The following is a 22,434-nucleotide window of genomic DNA, read 5'->3' on the forward strand; positions in this document are numbered from 1 at the left end:
AAGAGGTCAAAATGTCTTAAAACACACCGTGTTAGATTTTAGTGTTGCTGCTTAAGTACCACTTGCATTTTGTTTTGGTGCATCATCACTGTTGGGAAGTTCAACACATCTCCAGTTAGAAGCATGGGAACGCTTTGGTCACTTGGAAACAGAGACCTTGTACCTTTTGGCTTCTTTCCACAGGATCTGACAACGGAATCTGATGGAGACATGGGCCTTGGGAAGGAAGTGGTTGCTATCAAATTGTGGCTCCTTCTCTATTATTTTGAGATAATGAAGGAAGTGAGGAAAAACCCAGTATCTGTGCTCAATTTATAAACCACAAGTAGTGTGGAACAAGTGTTCCAGCTTCAACCTGTGACAGTTGTCCAGCACTGTCAATGGCATTCCCTTGATAATGGTACCCTGGAGGGAAGAGCACCCTGACAATGACTTTGTCTTGCTGAATTTCTGTCTTGCAGTTACTTCACCTGTGGTGGTTTTTTAATAATTTGACATCTCTAGATTGATAAAACTGAAAACAAATATAAGTCTTGGTTTACTTAGGAAAACAGTCTAATAATTATTTAACTTATTTTGTATTTTAAGGAGTAGACATAAAAGTGCAGAGAGCAGACTTATTAAAAACATAAGTTCCTTCTCAGTGGTGAAAGAGTTGATATGCATTCATAAGCAGGTAACTTTACTGGTGATTCCCTTTTTCAAATCTGAATAATCCATAAGTAGTTGCTTCACTCTTTGGGTTGCTCTTGCCAGACTGACCTGTAATTAGTATTTTGTCCAGGTTGACTTGTGAGTGTTCCTGTGTGCCAGTGTGTGCCATGGCATTCTGCAGCTGCTGCTGGGGTGTTGATTAATGCAGGCTGCCTGGTAAGAACAGGGTGTAGTGTGACAGTTTTCCTGTACATGGAAAATGGAAGACTTTTATCTGTACAAAATCCTAGGATTCTGGAACTTGATTTATATACTAATGTTCTAGGGAGAAAAAAGCATATCCTTATAGGATAGCCACTGGATACATCTGGACATTGCTGGTGAGATGAAAATGTATGAAACTAGTCCTGTTTATTAAGATTTATCCATCAGATGGAAACAACATTTACATGGTTCTTCCAGGAGATGAGTTTGATGGGCCTTGTGTTCCCAAGTCCCTGTGCCTTAAGCTTACTGGCAAATTCTGTGGGAAAGCCCGGGTGTACTGGATAGATCACTGTGTAGGATCAGTTCCCTGTGGAATAAGATCCCTCCCTGGATCACAGTTGAGCCACGTAGGAAACTTTATTTGTTGTTGAGGGCTTCACTTATTACCCCTGCCTTTCCTGGGTGCAAAGTCCATACCCTTTTTAAACTTCACATAGAAAATAATGCCCTGTGACCCGACAACTTCCACTGAGGTCTGACTTTTTAGGATTATAATAATTTATGAAAATATCTGCTCAGTGCTCATTTGATTGAACCCCAAATTTAATGCTTGAAAAAAAACCAAAGCTGTTCCCCCACTGTGTTAGTTACTTGTTACACAGTTTACATTTTAATAAAATTGTTAGGTTTCTTTTGAAAGATGTAGCATATGGAGAACTGGAGGGTTTAAGAGTAATACTGAGGTTACTCTGTCTATATGGAAGCCATAAAATGAAAGCTGATCTTTGGGTAGAAGAGTTTCATAACAACAGAACTTAAATTTGAGATGGGTAATTGTGTGACCAGCAGATGCCTGAGATGGGGAGGATTTTAGAAAAGCAAAAACAGAAACCAAAACACAACTTGCTTCAGGTCATCAGCTAATGAACTGTAGAAACCTGGAAGAAATTCCTTACTCAAATACAGTTTTGCCTCCTTGGCACTCTGGTGTTGTTTTGCTTTGAGCTATTTGGCATTTGGATTAAGTGTCCTGGGTTATCCCTAGTTTGCTGTGGAGTGGCAACTTCCAGAGAGGCTTTTCCTGGGCTGCCCTTTGTGCCAGGCTGCTCTCAGCTCCTGTCATTCCTGCAACTGCAGCTTTTAGAAAAGGAAGTTGCCAACCAGAAGAGTTCTGGTGGCTCTGGCATTACAGTTCTCTTGGCTCTAAACAACTCAGTGTGTTGCTGCTTGTTCTCTAATTCCAGGAAAGCCAATATTTTCAGTGGACATTCACCCAGATGGGACCAAGTTTGCAACAGGAGGACAAGGTATGTCTGTGTGCTGATAAAAAGTGGAACTTTGGGCTCTAATAATAATTGTGTGCCTTCACCACACTTCAATCAGTTTGACCCTTTTGAAAAGACATCACTTTTATCTCTAAGAAACAGATGATTATGTAAGTCATTAAAATGTATCGAAAAGTGCTGTTGTTCCTGCAGAAGGCAGGGTTCCATGTCCTGATGTGCTCATCCTCTTGGGCATCAGTGAGATAGTAGCTGCAATAATTGAGTCATGGCCAAATTTCTTTTTTATTTGAAGAGGAACTGAATGTGCAGTTGGGCTTTTTGAGTTGCTAAATAGTAGAGCTATTGGGACAGAAAAATCCAATTATATAAATGGAATAGCTTAAGAAATACATGCAGAAATATTACTTGGTTCACAACAGTGAATAATTTTATGTTGGCTACAATAATTGCAATTTAGTATTTTAATATATCTTTTCTCTTTTAAAATACAATTTTATTATAAGTAGTTGTCCCTGTAGTTGATATCAGTTATGTACAGTATGATTTTTGAACTGTATACATTTATTTTTAATAACTTTAAGAAAAATAAAGCACTTGTGACTTGGTGTAATTGTATCAAAATGGCATCTGTATTCAAGTGTTTCCAAAATTCACACTGCAGTAATGCCTATATTTTAGCATCTGTTCTGGGACTGAGATTAATTTGAAAAGCTTTTTTGCACGTATTTGAAAGGGGGGGCTTTTTGGTTTCTTACAGGTCAGGATTCTGGCAAAGTTGTGATCTGGAATATGGCTCCTGTCCTGAAAGAGGAAGATGAAAAGAATGAAAATATTCCCAAGATGCTTTGTCAGATGGACAATCACTTAGGTAACAAAGATTTTTTTTTTTCCTATTATTTTTATCTTTTTTTACTGACTAGTGGTATTTGCCAAAGCTTAAGCATTACACATATGTAATTGTAAAAACTGTGCTCTGTCCAGTGATGAAGAATCAATAAAATACAGCAGAGTGGTCTCATACTTTGGCTATATACTTCTGAAGATATTCAGTAGAAAATGTTAATATGTGGGGAAATATGCAGAGAAATATAGATACCTTTGGAAATCTCCTCCCTATAAGCTTTTTTTCAGCTGTGACCACAAAGTATTTGATAATGCACATCCTGAGAAAATGGGGAGTTCTAAAGGAAAGGGCAAGAGAAGAAATAAGTGTAAAATGAACCTCATATGAAGTATATTGGTTATAGTTCTAAATTATTCTGGATTTATTGCACATTACATTTAGAATTAGTGTGGGTACCTGACAAGTTGTCCCTTCTTTATTCAAGATATACCTTTCCTTCTTTGCCCTCTTAATCCCACCTCATTTACCAGGAGCAGTTTCCTTCATTAGATGAATATTAATGTTTCTTCCTTTGAGCTACTTTTGGTGAGGCTTTTTTAGATAAGGAATAGGGGTTTTTAAGTGAGAAGGTCCTCAACTGCTACTGGAAGATAAATACCAATTCATTTATCTGAAGCAGGCAGAGTAACTGCTTTGAGTGGAAGAAGCACACTTAAATCCTAAATGTCTCCTGTCAAGTTTTGCCTGCTGTGATCTTTGTCCCGCTCCAAAGCACTTATTGCCATGTTTCACCTCCCCCCCCTTGTCCCGCAGCCTGTGTGAACCACTTATTGCCATGTTTCACCTCCCCCCCCTTGTCCCGCAGCCTGTGTGAATGAACCACTTATTGCCATGTTTCACCTCCCCTCCCTTGTCCCGCAGCCTGTGTGAACCACTTATTGCCATGTTTCACCTCCCCCCCCTTGTCCCGCAGCCTGTGTGAACCACTTATTGCCATGTTTCACCTCCCCTCCCTTGTCCCACAGCCTGTGTGAACTGCGTGCGCTGGTCCAACAACGGCGTGTACCTGGCCTCGGGGGGCGACGACAAGCTCATTATGGTGTGGAAACGAGCGGCGTAAGCACCTTCCTGTCCTCTCACTTCTGTACTGCAGTTCCAGTGGCTCTCTCTGGCACACCTTAGTGTTTCCTCAGTGCTGGCCTTTTGGCAGCTCAGAGCTTCTCTGGGTGCACGAGGAGCCAAACCCTGTGACACCACATCCCTGGTGCTGGACTGTGTGTCTGCCTGGGGGTCTCTCTCCTCTGCAGGAGCTGACACATTTTCTTCTGTTCTTGAACAAAGCTTCCTGGTGAGATTTGAAGAGTCACCCTAAATAGAAATTGTACATTTTATTGAAGCTAATTTTTTAATAACTGGAATTACTTGCTCTAAAAAACCACGGGTTTTTCCCTTTCCATTTTGATTGTAGGAATAACTGATTAATAGAAGTGCACTGTGCAGCTGATTTTTTTTATAAAGAAGAACTTGAGGTGGTTCTGTTGCTAATTGTTTCTATTTTAACTAGGTACATTGGACCTAGCACTGTGTTTGGTTCTAGTAGCAAACTTACTAATGTGGAGCAGTGGAGGTGTGTTTCGATCCTCAGAAGCCATTCCGGGGGTAAGTTAGAAGGTGCTGAATGAATGTGATTTGAATGTATTTGGAAGAAAATAGTTTTTCAGTGTCACAGTGTTTTGTTCAAAACATTTATATTTGGTGGCAAGTCAGAAATTCCTTTTAAGAGCAACAATAAAAATCTAAAAAAAAATACAATTTTTAATCAAATGCGATTTTCATACGAGTAACTTCTGGCAACTACGTAACAGAATTAGCTATTAAGAAACTTACTTTTTGCTATTTTCTAGCTTAAAAATGAATTTGAATAAAGGAAGATAAACTGTATTTTTATTTAAATAAATGTTCATGCTGCCAGTGAATGATCTGGTTAGCAAAGGATGAAGATTTTGTAAACCAAAGAATGTTAATGTTTATTTAAAAAAAATAACTGAAGAGCAGTGCAAAAGATGAATAAACAAGTAATTTCAGATGTGTTTTGCACCTGCTGACATGAGCTTTGATTAGAATCAAGGTGACCATGCATGTTGGAATGAAGTGAGTGCATTGCAATAGCTTCTGTTACTTTTTTATCCAAAACAGGACAGAGTTCTTTGTACAGGCATTAGTACTTCCTACAATCACTGAACATTGCATTCTCTGCCTTGGATGTTTTTTGATCCCCCACTGAACATTGTAAGCTGGAGAGCCTAACTCCCAACAACTCTTGCTATGTCCTGTCCTACCTTCTACTCTGGTGAAATGAGAATAATTTCTCAGGGAGAGCAAAATGTTGCCATACCAGTTCTTTTTTAAAAGATTTTTGGGTTTTCTGATTACCATCAGCCTCTTTCCTAATGGAAGTTATTTTTTTCCAAGCAGATGTGATGGATGTAGCGTGGTCTCCCCATGATGCCTGGCTGGCATCCTGTAGTGTTGACAACACTGTTGTCATCTGGAATGCTGTCAAATTTCCAGGTGAGAACTCCTCCGTGTCAGATGGGCAAGTGTGTGCAGTGCAAGACAAACTCTTCCCTCCTTGGGTGTGTTTCACTCACTCTGAACATCTCTCTGGGGTAATGGCTGGCATTTTGAGATGACACACTTGCAACCTGGCAGGTCAGTCCTCTGTCCAGGTTTGGATGGCAATGAGCACTGGGTTCCACCCTGCTGGTGACAACAGCTGCATTCAGGCTGTGCTGCTCATTTTACATGACAGTCATTATTACGTGTATTTTCTTTACATGCCATTTATTTGAAGCTGGCTTCCAGTACTGATACCAGTTTTTACACATTGAAGCTGGCTGTGTACCCTCTCAGCCTCTCCTCCCACAGTCTGATAAGCAAGAGAGTGACTGAAAATAGGTTACCAGTTCTGCCAGGCTTGTGTGTCTGTCGAGTCAAAACTTTGACTTAGTTCACATTTGCTGCACAAAGCTGAATTTGTTGTGATAATCTTTGGGTGTGGAGGAAAGGGTGAATGTTTAACTGAAATTCCAGTTAAAGTGCTGCTTTTCTACAGCTTCAAAGTTCTATTCTGAAGTGCCTGGGCTTTGTTGGTCTTTCTGCTCTGAGCTATTTTTTACAAAGAGTTTTGTACCCCTTATTCTGGACAGAGTTCTCTTTACCACTTTTTTATATCAGTGTTAGCTTGAGCACAGGTTCCAGTTTGGTTGTTTGTACAGTAAACAAAATCTTCTCAACAGTCTGTCCTAAAGGAGATTTCAGTAACTACTCCCTGTTCTCAATTTTTGCCTGCCCAGAAATTCTGGCCACTCTGAAGGGGCACTCTGGCCTGGTGAAGGGGCTGACCTGGGACCCTGTGGGGAAGTACATTGCCTCGCAGGCCGACGATCGCAGCCTGAAGGTGTGGAGGACCATGGACTGGCAGCTGGAAACCAGCATCACAAAACCCTTCGATGAGGTACCTCAGAATGTGGGACTGTTCAAAGGGAATTCCTTGAGAGTGAGAGAAAACTAGAACAACTCTGATTCTGCTGACACATGTATTAATTTAGCAGTGCTGAATGAAATGAAGTTCTCAGGTGGCAGGTTCAAAAGGGGGGAAAAAAGAGCTACTTCCTCACACAAAATGTGATTGACTGGAGACTCTCATTGCCATTGGATATTGGGAATGCCAAAGGTTCACGTGGGTTATGTAAACAATTCAGTAAATTTCTGGAAATGTAGTGGTTGTTCCGAGGAAGTATTGGCACCCTGGTTACAGCAGTCTTACCTTCTTCCCTAAGCATCTTCTGTTGGCCACTGTCAGAAATGAGAGAAGCACTTAGGAGGGATCTTTGGTCTGGCCTCACAGGGCTGTTATGTGGTGACTTTGATCAAGAGAGCAAATACCTGGGGACAGAATCTGGTGCTTAGTGAGTGGAGTGTTGTGCAGTGATCTTATGGTATTGTGATTGGTACAGTTACTCTTTGTAGCAGACTGTAACTGCCTAAATTCACGTGTGAGCTGCTGTGGCGAGCTGAAGTCTCATCATTAGCAGTTGCTGTGCTGCAACCCTGTCGTTAACTGGGACTGTTATAATTATTGAGGGAACAGTACCCAAAAAGATGGAACATTTTTGTTTCCTTTAAAAAAGTTCTCTGGGTTCCTTTTCCCCCCTTTTGATAGGGCTTCTTAAGTTACACTTCATCACCTATGTAAACATGGCCAAGTGCTAAGAATTGTGTGTAAGATCATTAATGTTCACAAAAAAGTTACTTTGTAATCATATTCCCTAGATGTAAAATTTAAATAGTTTGTATTAACTATTATGGTTTGTTTGCCAAACACTTTTAAAGCTCTGGTATTTTTTTTTTGTCAGTGTGGAGGGACAACTCATGTGTTGCGTCTTAGCTGGTCGCCTGATGGTCACTATCTTGTTTCTGCTCATGCCATGAATAATTCTGGACCCACTGCTCAGATCATTGAGAGGGATGGATGGAAAACCAACATGGATTTTGTAGGGCATCGGAAGGCAGTTACAGTAGTGGTGAGTGAGAGTCATTTACCCCTGAAGTAAAACTTCTGTTATGCACTTTTTGATAATTTTATGTATAAATGGGCCAAGACAGGCATCAAGATTAGTAAAGCAAATGCATCGTGGTGGTTAAAAAATGTCAACTTTACATGTTGGTAGCAATCAGCTTGCTGGTGTGATAAAGGGAACCAGGTGGAGACAAACAAGACTAGAGGCAGTACAGGAGCATGTCAGGAATGCCCAACATGGGCTTTGTTAGCTCTTCAGTGACTTGGTTAAAGCGATGTAGGTTTACTAGATCCCTAGTAAAATTAATATTATTTGCCATTCCTGTTAAGGCATTCAAAAAGCCCCTTAAGAAAGCCCCTACAGCTTTTCTCAGTGCTCTTATAGTGTCTGGTTCAGGACTTTGTTCCTATGAAATGTTTCTTTTTCACTCTTAAGTGGAAAATTAGCCTTTAAAGCAGATCTTCTGCTAAAAAGTAATTACTGTAATAAAATTTGGACATCTCATTTGTTTAGAAATTCAATCCTAAAATCTTCAAAAAGAAACAAAAGAATGGGAGCTCCACCAAGTCAAGTTGTCCCTACTGCTGTTGTGCTGTTGGCAGTAAAGACCGATCTCTTTCTGTCTGGGTAAGTGTTTCCTTTGCTGCTTTGAACTGATGTGGTCGTTTGGATAACCTGGGGTTTAGCACAAAGGTTACATGCACAGCATTAGGTCTTATATTTGGGTGCATTTCAGGGGTTTTTGTTTCTGTTGTTGCAGGTTTAGCTGGAGGGGAAGGAAGTGGATTGCTATTCATTAATTTCTCTAAAACCAAGAGCAGTTAGGAACCAGTGGCAGAGTACATGCCCTGGTAAGGGGGAGGAACTGTTAAGGGACATAATGTGTTACCACAGTTAATAAATTCAGCCCTATTTCCTTCCTGTGTCTTTTACTTGTCTTCTGTCTTTGCAAAGGAAAGGAATGTGAAAGTCAGGGAGGTTTTTAAGTATACTTTTGACATGTAGTTTGGGTTTTACTTTAAAATCTACACTCAAATTGTTATTCTGGCTAAGAGAAGAGTAGCTGTTCTCACATTTATAAATGCAAGGCGGGTTGTTTGGCAACTGCAAAATACAGGGAATAAATTTAACTGATTTGTAAAGCTTTGTGATGAGAACATGTGCCAGAACACACCAATTGCTAACTCCAGTCTACTATTTATAGATTCCAGTGTGATATTTATCCATCAATCGCTGGATGCATAACGCTAAATCTGTTTCTGGCAGTGCTACCAGTGCATACCCATATCAGAGTATCACTTGGTATATTTTACTGTCTATTTATACTATAAAGATTTCATTTAGAATGGCTGTTGAGGTTATATTAGGGATTACAGAGGTGCAAAGTTATAGGCCTGAAGAGCTTACTAGGTATGTATAGAGCACAGACCTATGGAAGCACAGATAAGTACTGAAGGTGAACCCATGAGCATAAAACTTCTCAGCCACATCGACTGCTCTGGCTTCATTTCAGTTGTACTATACACTGTGGATATTAAGTCCATTGGTTTAACATTAGAGAGCTTAGAATGTCTGATTTAGAACAGGTTATTGGGAATTTTCACATTCAGTTCTTTATTACTAAGCTGATTCATAAGTGCAGAGGGATCCTCTTAAAGATAGTTGTGAGTCAGATTCCCTTTGCTCTTCATAGGCTTCACTTTCTTAGACAAGTAGAGTGAGTGAGGACATGGAAACCTGATCTGTTTTGTGTCTTCCTCTTGTGCTGGCAGTTTGCAACCCCCTTATCTCAGAGCAGCTTAGAATAGCTCTTTCACATCCGTGGAATTGCTTTTTGAGTGGTGGAGGGTGTTCTGTGGCTGTGAAGGAAAGGCAAAGGTGATTTAGAAATTCAGTCTGTGTTTCAGAAAGGAGAGTTGAATGTCAGCTATTCCTCTCCAGAGCCTTTCTGTCCCAGCAGTGGAATGGGTGAGTTGGTTCTTCAGCTCCCCACCAGGCATGTAGGGCATGTCTCCAGGCCACATCTTGTTTGTGGATATTGTTGGGCTCTGGGAGGGTGTAATGAGATAATATCTGTGGTAGTGTAGAGCTTCTACATTTATGAGTGTTGTTTTTTGGTTTTTTTAAGCTCACATGTCTGAAGCGACCTTTAGTTGTCATACATGAGCTGTTTGACAAGTCAATCATGGACATTTCATGGTAAGTTCATTTCTGCTGTTTGTTACAGAAACCAAAGTATTGTCATCAACTTTAGATGTTTTCCAGAATTATCTGGAAATTCCTTATAACAGTACAGCTTGTGATTGGAACACAAGTAATTGGTTCCTGAAGGTTTTGGTTCTGCTGCAACATCTTTGGTAGTAACATTAGCAATTAGCATGTGGTCACTGGACATTATATATCATTAAAACTGAATAAAACTGAATAAAAATTAATGTATTTAGTAATGACACAGTAAAATACTTGTGGAATGAGTTCCTACTTGTTATGATTCACTGATATTTTTTCACAGAATGTCTATTTTGTAACATGACGTGGTGGACTTGGTGAGTTTTATGTGCATTACATCTGTGAGAAGCTGGTTGGACAATCCACTTTCCCAGCAGTCTACTGTCCCAAGCCTTATTTTCTTCTTTCTGCAGTGAGTGGTACTCTCTCCTCTCCTGCTTTCTTCCTAAGGCCTAGTCATAAAAATGCAGAAGTTAATAGTTCTTCATTTGCTTCAAGACTTAAATAATAAGGGGAAAAAAGCCCATGAGACCACTCAGTAAAGGGTATTTAAAAAAAACTGCACCTGTACAGCAGGTGATTTAGAGAGTTAAGGGTTATGTACAAGAAAATGCCTAATATTTTTTTCATAATAGCCACACAGCTGATTCCATAGGCCATCTTAATTCTATTGCTTCCTGACTTCTGAAAATCTGCCCTAATAGTTGTAACCATCCAGGTGAGTTTATGCTGTGAATGTCAAAGCTCACAGTATAACTTCCTGCTCTCTGTGTGCTCTGTGGATTTTGCCATGAAGCTCAGTGAACCACAATAAAGTTTTCAAAACCAAAACATTTTTCTTTCATTAGCAGATTAAGACTAGAGAGCCAGCAAGTGGAATATTTCATGAGAAGTGCTGCTATTGCTGTACTACAATAGCTTTGAATAGTTTTGTTTTCCTGTAGTGTTTTTTATTTCTCTGTCTGCAGTTTGCACATTTTTCATGGCATGAAGTCATTGGGAGTCATAGCTGGTTAACATTTTGCAATTTCTGAGGAAATGGTTTTGTGGCATCTTTGAGAGACAAAGGATCATCAGGAAGCTTGATATTTTATATCCTGTTTACAAACTGAAACGGATGGCTAAAATGTCAATAATATGGAATGTTCCCAGAAACATGCTCCATTCTGAAAACAGACTGAGTAAATTCAGAGAAATCTGATACTATTATATTGTTATATCTGTCATTTCTCTTTCAGAGTTTTAGACTTGGATCCATCATCATAATATCTTGAAATGATTATGTTTTCACAGAACAATTGTTTGGTTCCAGAGGTCAATAAGAGCTCAACAATTTTGTCTGCTAAGCAAGCAGAAAGCTCTGAACAAGATGTTACCATTTTCTAACTTGGAGTACTTTTGGTTTCCCTAGTTCATGGTTCTGAGGCTGACTGCTGTGGATGTGATGCTATCAGGGCACCAGCCACCACAAAAGTAGATATTTTCAAATGCCCATAGCCATGGTGCATGTAATCCATTTTTGAGCCTTGCTGGAGTAACTTGGATAGGATGTCAGAGTTGTGCCAGCTTTCCTTTCCTCTTCCTTCTCTGTAACAATTGATCTGTAAGGCACTGTGTTGCTGTCTCTGTGAGCTCTGTAACTGGAAGTGTCTGGGCGAGCAGTCAGAATTCATCTAATACTTTTTCCAATGTGCAATAATATGTTATATATGCAAGAGTATAATTCTATTAAGACTAGAACGTGTAGTTTCTCCTCTCTCTTGTCGCTAAGAAAACCTTTTGAGACCTCCAGAAGAGGGTTACAATACATTCCCACATACAAGGACACGTGCAGTTTGCTTAAAACCACAAATAATGAACAATAACAAAATCAGACACATGTTCTTGCCTAATACAGAGATTGTTGGACTGCTCGGATGTTCAGCTTGCTTTCTTTTGATTGCTGTAGCTTGAGAGAATGCTGCTAGAGAAAAGGCATTTACCCAACATATAGGGCTTCTCTCTTAAGAATCTCGTTTCTTCTCCTTCCCTTCTTGTTTATTTGGATCAGAGAGTTCTTATAGGAATGGACTATCAGTTACTTGTTTCCCATGCATGATGAACCTTCATCTTCCATGGGCCTCAAACAGCAGTTTATAGGGCCTTAAAAGATGTGTATGGATTGCTCATCTACTGAGAGCCCCTTTCTTCACCCTCTGGCATTAGCACAAAGATTTTGTACATCTTTTGGAGCGTTCATAATTTTCTCCCGTTGTTCATTGTGAACACTGCTCTGAGTTACCCCTTCACGAAGGTTTTCATGGTGCTGATCGTGCCATGGGTGGGTGTATTGTTCCAATGCCACCTTCCTGTGTGCAGTCTGCCAAGGACTGTTGGCACACAGACTCCTGCTGCCCTTCATCCCATCTCCTCACTGTCCCACTTGTTTGGTTCCATCGGGCATTGCTGTGATAATAAATCTTATGCTAAGATTTTTATTGGGCACTTTATCACATTGCTCCTTTGCATCAAAGAGATTGCAAACAAAGTTGGACCTTTATTTCCTTCAGGACCCTTAATGGACTCGGTATCCTGGTGTGTTCCATGGATGGATCTGTGGCATTTTTGGACTTTTCCCAGGATGAACTTGGGGATCCACTTAGTGAGGAGGAAAAGGTACAGTAAGCACTCAGACAACCTGTGATCATATTTAAGGGATATATTGATTCAATTAAAATATAGGACTGCTTATAGAAGTATATAGTGACTGGTTTCCATATTATAGAAAATGTGTTCTTGTCTACTTTATAAATCATTAAAAGAGAGTAGTCAAGAAATGAATGCGTCATATTAGTTTCTGTTCTGGAAAGAGTATTTGGAAAACATCCACTTGCTTACACATCATTATACATTTGAAGTAATTATTTGGCCAAGGAAACAAGGAGTGGGTGCTTCAAAACACTTTAAAATTACTCTTTGACTTGCATGTATGCAATTCTTTTTAAACTGATTGCTGTTGGCTGTTTTTCCTCTCATTGCTATTAGCAACTAGAGCTTTGAGTTCCAATTATTTTACATATTGACTTAGTGTTAGTTGAAAACACAAAGAAAGAAAAAATCTAGTGTGTAAATGATACAGAAGGCAATTGCATTTGATGGATTCCATTAGATTTTGTGATTCCATTGTGTTGCAATCAGTGATGCCACGGTAGCAGTTGCAGTCACTCACATCTTTAACGCCCACAGAGCAACATTCACCAGTCCACCTATGGTAAAAGCCTGGCTATCATGACTGAAACTCAGTTGTCTACCACCATTATTGAGAATCCAGAGATGCTCAAGTATCAGCAGAGGCAGCAGCAGCAGGTGGATCAGAAGAACGCGTCGATCCGGGAAGGATCCGGGAATGCAGCAGCTCCCAAAGTGGCAAGCATGGTTAATGGGGAGAGTTTGGAGGACATCAGGAAGGTAAGTGCTCTTGGGTAGTGCCAAGTGCTAAGCTGGTAAACACCAAACTGCTTATGACAGAACCAGTTTCTGTGTCCTTCCAGCCTGGGAAGGGTCCAGGTGCCCGAGTCATTGAGTCAGTTACTGGCACTTGGTGAAAAGTTACAGTGCTTTTGAGCAGAAATAAGACTATGTGGAAAAAGGCTTGTGGATGTTTCTGCAACAGATACAAAATTCTTGGTGTGCAGGAAGGAACCCAAAAGTAGCTCATAACAGGGAAGCTGTAGAACTGTACTTCAGTTTCTCAGTGATAGAGGTTGAAAGCTTTATTTAATGCTCTCCTAAACATAAAACATGACTTCTAATGAAGGACTCGATACACACAGATGAGAATGTTTTGGACTTGACTCTCTAACTGTGGAGAGCAGATTACATTCTTCACAAATACCTTTTCTACAGATGGATAGATTGAAGATTGGAAAGGTGTGTGTTCAAAGTAAAATAGTGTGTATTATTGTACAGGCTGAGAGCAGTAATCACAATCAGAATTCTGTTGTACTTGGTACTATATGAGCTTCTACTTAACACCTATTAGTGGTCAAAAAAAAGTTATGGTATTGAAATACACTTGTAATAATAAAAATGTAGATTGACTATGCAATAATGGCGTGGTTCAAAGATGATATGGGAAACAGTCTTTGTTAGCAGATTTTTAATTGAGGCACATCTTTCTTCTACTATACTTGTTTGTTTGAAAAAAAAGTAAAAAAAACATTTCCTATTTATCAGAAATGATGATGAAATGTACTTTCCAACAGAATCTCTTAAAAAAACAAGTTGAAACCCGAACTGCAGACGGTCGGAGAAGGATCACACCTCTGTGCATTGCTCAGCTGGACACTGGGTATGTTTGGAAGTCATCTTTAAAATCCTTTGGGATCTTTTTTAATCTTTTTGTTGTTGTTGTTCCCTTGTGCAAACTCTGAATTCTGACTTACAGCATCATAAAGCATGTGTTGGAAATAAGTGTGTGTCCTTATGAAAGACAGCTTTGACCTGTCTTCTCTTAGCCATAAGATCTCACCTCTAATAGCTCAGGCTAATTCTCCTTATCTGCCATTATGTATTGTAGATTCATATCTGTATTAGTACTGGCTTTAATATCCTTTGGATATGAGAAACCAACTATGGAAAGTTACATGTTGGTGGTTTATTTAGGTTGTGTTTGAGTATCCGCATGTGGAAAAAGGAAGAATGGAATAAATAGTTTAGTTAAAATTACTTTTTTTCAATTATCTTTTATGTGTTTTTGAGTAATATATTTGTTGTTTGTCTTTTTGCTTAGGGATTTTTCTACAGCATTTTTCAATAGCATCCCAATCTCTGGAACTCTGTCTGGCTCAATGATGTCTTCTCAAAGTAACCAGCAGCTCATGTCACTTGATTCTAACGCAGCAAATTCCCTTAATACTTCAAAGCCTTCTGTGGAGCCAACAGCAGCCAGTATAAAACCAACAGATGATGCAGCCAATAAAGATGGGTCGGTATTTGCAGTTTTGTTTTTCACTTACATGAGTCTGTTTAGTTTTAAATTTCTGTTTATGGTTCTGTAACCAAGAAATTATTAAAGCAGTTTCCTGACTGCAAAACTCTGAGAATCAAACCTTCCTGAAAACATCAAGATTTTATTAGTATTGGTTACTTTAAATAGTGGTAAATCAGGAATGAGTAAATCCATGTGCACAGTTCTGGCAGTGAACTCCAGTGCAATGAGGGGTGCAGTTGATTGCTGAGGCTCTAACAAATTGACCTGCTTATGGATTGTTGGCTTGCTATTAGTAAATAATAGAAGGCTTTCCAGTACTGGAAGTCATGAAGCCTGTTTTACATCAAATTCTGTCCTGTGTCCTCTCTCTGAACATGGTGATCCTTCTTTCCTGTCCAACAACCCCATCAGAGCAGAGTGTCGCTGACTCGTCAGTGCACTTGAGCTTATTGGCCAATGTGTCTTTCAAATGAATAATGGAACCACTAATTTTACTTGCTGTTCTCTCAGTGGCAGAACTGACTTGGTTTCTTCTCCTCAGTGTGTTTTTACAGTCTTTGTAACAGCACAAGTGGTGTTGGAACCTCTGCTTATCCATCACATCACATCAGTTGAAATTGGCCCCAGATTAAAAAATGAGCATGTAGACTATAAGAAATGATTGACAGATGAAACTAGTCTCCTTTTCTTTGAAAACTGTACTTCTAGCAGCTTTTTAGTACAAACATCAGTTATTTTAGAGCCATTCTTTCTTCAATTAATTCCCTGAATTCATTCTCTGAATGAATTGAAAAATCTCTAAAGTAAACAGCTATTCAAATAACAGATCCCTGGAATGCTTTAGTGTGGGGGAAACACATTCCTTTGCTTTAGAGTTGTGCTTGGAAAGGCCTAATAATCAGTTTGGATTCTTCAATAACAAAAGTCTAAACATGGCATGAATTGTTTCAGCCCAAATTGTTTGATTGATAAACAGTGGAATATAATATTGTAATGGAAATGATTTTCTAACCTGAACAAGGGGTAAAAACAGGAACCCCAGTGATTATTTAAAATAGTGATCCTTTCCCTTTGGGTACATAGATAGCAGCTGAAAGTATTGTTCCTGAAAGTTTCATTCCTGAGTTAAAAATACAAAATGAATTAACTAGGATCTTTTAATCTAGACATGTGGCCACATGAAGCTCTGAAGTGTATCATAGGCAGTTTTTGAGAGTAGGGAAAGCATTCAAGATAGTGACACGTGAAGGGGTGGCAAAAGCATATCCTAATTCATGATGTACTTAAGTGAAAGGTTTTCAACATGGTTTCTAGCCAGTGTAATGAATGCTAGCTAGTTGTTGTGAGCAGTGCAGGTTACCAATACAAAATTCATTTTAATCCTTCTTTTCCTGTCTCTTTTATTGACAGTGTAAATGCTACCTCTGCCTCAACTGCTCCTCCTGCATCCTCTGTGTTGACAACTCCATCCAAGATTGAACCCATGAAAGCATTTGATTCCAGATTCACAGAACGCTCCAAAGCCACCTCAGGGACTGCTGTGGTAACAAACACAAACCAAACTGTTGTGGACAGGTAAGACACAGCCTGGGGAGGGGGAAGGTGCTGATGCAGAGTTGAAATGCTGATTCTCTGGGGTGTAGATGTCGTGGTGCTGGGGCTGCAGAAATTGCCTTGGGTCTCTTCCACTACTGAAGGGAAGGGGACAGCTGCAAATAGGGAAATTCTCTGCTGGCATTGTCCCTTTGTACATTTGTCCCTGGCATTTTGGTATCAAGCAGATTCTTCAAAATGTTCCAAGTTCAAGCCCTTGTTGCAAGAGGCTGTGTGTGCACGTGCCTCCCTGTGTGGCTGTGTGCAGCTGTGCTCCTTGGAAGACAAAACCAGCCCAAAATAGCCAGCCTGCATCTCTGCACAGCAGAGACTTCCTTCAAGATAAATTACCATCCTTGTCAGCAGACAACCTAGCATCATTAAAGCTGCAGTTGTATTTCAGTTTTGTGCCTTGAAGGCATGTGGAGAAGACTTTTTGATTTTAAGGAGTTTTGGCTCTGGATCCACATGACTTAAAAAAAAGAGACAAGCCTTTGTTTTTGTGCCATAGTGTGCTATGGCATAAGTGTTCCTGCTTCACCAAAACACGTGAGAGAAAAAATAGCAATCTGGAGAAAGAAGTGTCTAGTTCCCCAGCTTATTATCAATAAAACATATTTTATACATCAATATTTTTATGTCAAAGGGTTTAACCATGTGATGCAGAAGAAAGATGCATTAAATGACTCTCATAATTGCTCCTGATGTGTCAGTAAAGTATGGATAAAAGTTTATTGTTTATAATTCAGAAGCCAGAAGAAAAAGGTTTGGATTATGCAAAGTATTTCTGTGAAGGCAAGCAGTTAAGGAATAAATGGCAAAAGGGTGTCAGTTAATAACCAGCTACTGGAGGGAATGGGGAGAGTATGAATAAATGACCTATTTTAGGATATAATGGCTAACAAGAGAGTTCACAGGGATTTGTACTTAGTATTTATTTATATTATATTATATTATATTTTGTTATATAAGGACATGGGCCTGTTGGAGCAAGTCCAGAGGAGGCCACGAAAATGGTGAGAGGGCTTGAGCACCTCTGCAGTGGAGACAGGCTGAGAGAGTTGGGGCTGTAAGCCTAGAGAAGAGAAGGCTCTGAGGCAACCTTCTTGCAGCCTTCCAATGCCTAAAGGGGCTGCAAAAGAGCTGGAGAAGGACTTTTCACGGGGGGAGGTAGTGGTAGGACAGGGGAAAATGGCTTCAAACTGGAAGAGGGCAGGTTTAGATTAGATAATAGGAACAAATTCTTCCTATTTGAGGGTGGGCAGGCCCTGGCACAGGTTGCCCAGAGCAGCTGTGGCTGCCCCTGGATCCCTGGAAGTGTCCAAGGCCAGGCTGGACGGGGCTTGGAGCAACCTGGGCTGGTGGGAGGGGTCATTTTTATGGTTTGCAGAAATACATTTTACAGCAGTGAGAGCTGAATAGGACAAGTTTTGATAGACAACAGAATGACAAAGGAAGTTCTACATGAGTAAGTAGAAACTGTAATGTCTATTGAAGGGGAAAAGATGAACTACTCTTCCATCTTGGAGTGCTGAATTATTTGTATCAGCTCAGGGAAAGAGATCTGATTGTAATTGGAACTGAATGCTAAAATAAGGTTGCTCTTTCCAGCTTTCCCCTGTAGCTAACTGCTGGTTTGATTAGTTTTTTTTAAAGGGGACAATATGTCTGATCAGCTTATGCGTGAATTGCACATTGTACTCCTAGAGAGGATTTGCCAAACCTCTTCAGCTTCTTCCTCTTGCCTTTGTGCATTTTGAAATACACTCAAACAGGGCTAAGAATGTGTCTTCTTATCTACAGGAATGCTGTGCACATGATATGTGGCAGCTTTTGGAATCAGCTCTTATAAAACATGAAATTTTTCTTTTACAGACTGAAGGATCAGAATTTAATTAAAGACAATAAGCCTAAGGATATTCTGGAGAGCAGCAGTGACAGTGAAGAGAAGATTCCAGCTGTTAAACCACTCAGTGTCCCCAAACGGAAACTGGAACTTGAGGGGGAAACAGTAGAAAAGAAGAAAAAAGGAAGGCCTAGGAAAGACTCCAGACTTGTACCAGTAACTTTAACTGTTCAGGTGAAAGAAATAAGATTCATTGTGGCTTTCACAAGGCAGTCCTGAGTTGACTTGTTCCCTCAACTGAGGGGAAACTCAAGTAGTATCAGTCCCTCAGAATTTTTAGCCATCCCTTATATTTTCCATATAAGGTACCAGAATTTCTATTAATTAGTTGCAACTGAAAACGGGGGGGGGCAGGTGGGTTCAAAAAAAAAAAAAAGGACCACTTCAAGTTTGTTTTGATTTTTTTTAATTCTTAGAAGCTATTTTAAAAAACTTGTATTTGTACAGCTAATTGGAAAAACACTAATATTTCCAGTTGGCATTATTTGGAATAAAAAAAAAATCCCTTTCAAATCAATCTATATGGTATAATAGCTTTGGTTTTAACTTTTTTTAACAGAAAAATTTAACTACTTCTGCCATTTTTTTCCAGTCCTCAGCTGCACTGGCCTCTGAGAAGGATGCTGCTTGCATCTCTGCACCAGCATTAGCACTTAAACTGCCAACCCCAATCCCACAGAAATCGTTTACTTTACAAGTAAGTGGACTGTAAGGAAAAAGGCTTAATACCTTAAAAACAAACAAACAAACAAAAATCCTGCTTTTTTTAAATATTCTGAGATTATTCAGACCCTTTGCCAAGTTAACATCTGAATGTGTATTTGTTCAAGCAAGCAAGGTGGTGGGATACCTCAGCTTCTGAGAACATGTCTTTATGAGTGAAGTTAATGGCTAATCAGCTAAAAATAGGACACTTCTGAACTAGCTACACTTGAAAGAGGAATGAATTCCCCTGGTTCATCAGTCCTTCCTCCTGGTTACCCCAGTCAGTGGTGAGGAGAAGGGTCTGTGGCAGGAGTAGCTGCTGCACTGTTATTGCAGCAGTGTTGGTAGTGCACCACTGAAGAATAAAAGCAAGCGTTTTCTCAGAGCTCTCTGGAACTTCTCTGCATCTGAAGAGACTTGCAGATGGTATTGCTTTAGGTATTTATGAAAGAATTTTTCTGTGTGTTTAGGTTGTGGTAGTCTGGTTCCACATGGGCACATAATTAGGAAGCACAGACAGAACCTTTCCTAAGGCTTGTGCTTCAAATGCAAAGGAATTATTTGTTTTAGCCAAGACTGATTTTCAGATGTCTGCTTTTTTTGGAATACCACAGTGTATTTTGAAGCCCTATTAAACAGAGAAAGCAATACTTGAATCTTTTCTTTAAGACTGCACTGTCTTGGGTCTAATAGTAGTTGGTGCTTTTTTGAGTAGGGTTTTATCTCTTCCAGAAATTATTATTTAATTCTTTGTATTTCAGATAAGTTCAGATCCATCAATGTACCTTGAAGTGGAGAATGAAATGACCACAGTGGGAGGTTCCAAGCTGAGCAGGTTGAAGTGTAACCGAGAAGGGAAGGAGTGGGAGACCGTCCTCACCAGTCGGATCCTCGCCGCAGCCGGCAGCTGGTAAGAGTCTGGTTTGGAGGAAGAGGGTCCTGAAGGCCAGAAAACATTTTTAAGGGTACAAAATTACATTTACAGAAAGTTAAGTACACCTAAACCCACGTATTTACAAATAAGTAGAGGCTTTAAAGCCTTTATCTACTTATTTAGAAAAGTTGATGAACTGGGTCGCTTCTGTTAGGGATTTTTGTGATCCTTTGTGCTTGGCTCAAGATGTCCTATTTCTCTTCCAGCTACCTTGATTTAATTCATTCAAGCTCTTAAGCTCTTATCCTCTGGAGTTTTTTGTAGGGATTCTGACGTTTCTGTGTTGACTACTGCTATTTGCTGGTTTTATCACACATATACACACACCCACTCTGTAATTTTCACACAGTTTTTCATAATAAATATTTGTAGATAAAAGTGTGCACTGTTCTTAGTCTCAAGACCAGTTTTGCTTCAGGTATTAGCTCTATGCATTCTTAAAACATCACAAATTCTCATTAGCCACTTAAAACAATTTACCTCTATACTCACATTTCTTCTTTAAATTTCTTCATTAAATTTGTCTAAATCATGATGTGACAGATTTTCAAGTGCTAAAGGATATTTTGTGATGTGGAAATATTTTTCTGAATTTCTTTGCTATTTTTTCCTCTGTATTTTCCTCGATTTTGCTTAGTTATAACCTCAGAGTTTAAATTGAAAGTATATTTCTAAAGCCTGAGCCATGTCCGGGTCTGAAAAAGAAGCAGCAGATTTTAAAGCTAAATACAAGTACAGGCCTGAAGACCTTGTGTATACCCAAAAGCTTTACTGCTTTTTTCAGCTATGCCCCTTGGTCTAATAAAAGGTGTTATCTTTGCCTGCAAACTTTCTCTTGCCCATCTCCTCATAGTTACAATCACATGAAGGAGGCAGGGAATGCACAGCTATAGATAATCTGACTAGTTCATGATCTTACCTTTTGGTAGCCAGGATTTTCTTCAAAGCTGTAATAGTTACTTTTTGGGGAATTAACCCAAGTTGTGTGATAGCTTAAGAATTCAGTCTGGTTTTATGCTAATTGCATTTGACAGTAAATAAACATTTCTTTTTGATATTTCTTTGATTTTTTTCCAGTGAGATTGTAACTGTGGCCTGTGAGAAACGAACGCTGTCGGTGTTTTCAGCTTGTGGTCGTCGCCTTCTCCCTCCCATCATACTGAACACCCCCATCTCCACCCTGCACTGCACAGGCTCCTGCATCATGGCCCTCACCACTGCTGCTACGCTCTCTGTGTGGTGAGTGCATGGCCCAGCTCATTTCAGAGCTGAAGGTGTGCATGTGTATTTTATAGGCTTAGGTTCAGTTGTGTCAGTGCATCACTGCTGAAAATGAGGCTGAAACTACAGCAGGTCTGAACACAAGTCCACTTTGGGATAGAATATCAAGAGTTGACAGGGCCGGAGTTGAATCCTTTTCTTCTCTGTTCTGGGTCTGTAATACTGAATGTGATTCTAGAAGTAAAATCAGGGGCATTTAGATCAGCTTGAAGTTACTGGTTTAAACAACCTCCTTAGACCAGACTTGTCATGCATATGGAATGGACTGGGGGGAAAAGGAGAAATGTGGATATTTGCATTTTCCATCACACTTAACCAATAACGTGCATGCATTTCAGTCAGAAGTACTCCAGCCATCTTCAAGAGGCCAGGATAAAACCAGCAGGAACTCATTTCCAGTTGTTGAATTCCGTCTAATGTCTCATGGAAGTCAGAGCTCCTAAAGGAATTATTTGGATGCTCAGTGTTTGCTTAGCTCTAATGAGGTTTCCTTGTAAAGAGTCATAGAAGTTCTCTGCTATTGAATTCTGCCTTGCTGTAAGGGTCTGGGTTTGCCAAAATAATTTTGTCGAAGCAATGAGGAAAACATCAAAACAAAAAAAACCCCAAAGTCCCAAAACCCTCCACTTTGTCATCAGTAGTGAAGAAGTGCATTTGTTAAATGATTTTGGAGTTTTCAGTTGTTTGTAAACTGCAGACTTGTCCTTTTGTGTCTTTCAGGGATGTCCACAAGCAGACAGCCATTGTTAGAGATGAGTCTTTGCAAACAATATTTTCAGGTAATAAAAGAGGCCACTTAATTACTGACCTTTGAGCCCACCTGTCCTATGTAGTGCCATTTATGAATATGCTGAAATTTTATGAAACCTTAAAAGCCTAAATAAATAATTTCCCTTCATTACTGTGTAATAAAGGGAAGTTATTGGCAGTGTTGACATCCTGTAGAAATATCACCAAATAGCAAACTTGTATGCGATTCTGAAGCTTATATTCTGGCTTACTTCTGAATGTAGAAATTGAGTGTTGTGACGATCACAAAATAAATATTTAATGTAAATCTGCTATTATAGCGATTTCTCTGTGTAAGTTGCCTGTTTATTGTGTTAATGATGAACAGCAACTGATTATCTTCTGATTTGTTACTTAAAAACCTTCAGTTTCTATCACCGCCAACATAAGTTCTCAAAAAAGCAGTGTCTCAGAGCATATTGGCTCCTGTTTTAGCTGTAATCCATACAGT

General features: G+C 39.6%; 1 protein-coding gene across 1 annotated transcript in view; it reads left to right on the forward strand.

Moving 5' to 3' along the window:
- LOC127460903 (protein HIRA) overlaps positions 1-22,434 on the forward strand; it is a 32,709-nt gene that overhangs the window by 3,024 nt on the left and 7,251 nt on the right. The window contains exons 2-20 of the mRNA XM_051767964.1: positions 2,106-2,168; positions 2,905-3,015; positions 4,017-4,107; positions 4,556-4,650; positions 5,467-5,562; positions 6,348-6,508; positions 7,410-7,577; positions 8,088-8,201; positions 9,703-9,773; positions 12,353-12,458; positions 13,029-13,250; positions 14,048-14,133; positions 14,575-14,769; positions 16,186-16,350; positions 18,244-18,448; positions 18,867-18,971; positions 19,741-19,889; positions 20,991-21,152; positions 21,915-21,973. Coding sequence (XP_051623924.1) covers positions 2,106-2,168; positions 2,905-3,015; positions 4,017-4,107; positions 4,556-4,650; positions 5,467-5,562; positions 6,348-6,508; positions 7,410-7,577; positions 8,088-8,201; positions 9,703-9,773; positions 12,353-12,458; positions 13,029-13,250; positions 14,048-14,133; positions 14,575-14,769; positions 16,186-16,350; positions 18,244-18,448; positions 18,867-18,971; positions 19,741-19,889; positions 20,991-21,152; positions 21,915-21,973 — 2,424 coding nt within the window. The remainder of the gene's footprint in view (positions 1-2,105; positions 2,169-2,904; positions 3,016-4,016; positions 4,108-4,555; positions 4,651-5,466; positions 5,563-6,347; positions 6,509-7,409; positions 7,578-8,087; positions 8,202-9,702; positions 9,774-12,352; positions 12,459-13,028; positions 13,251-14,047; positions 14,134-14,574; positions 14,770-16,185; positions 16,351-18,243; positions 18,449-18,866; positions 18,972-19,740; positions 19,890-20,990; positions 21,153-21,914; positions 21,974-22,434) is intronic.

The sequence above is a fragment of the Manacus candei genome, unplaced genomic scaffold (assembly GCF_025592945.1).
Source record: "Manacus candei isolate 608988 ecotype Guabito, Panama unplaced genomic scaffold, ASM2559294v1 h1tg000090l, whole genome shotgun sequence".
Taxonomy (NCBI): domain Eukaryota; kingdom Metazoa; phylum Chordata; class Aves; order Passeriformes; family Pipridae; genus Manacus; species Manacus candei.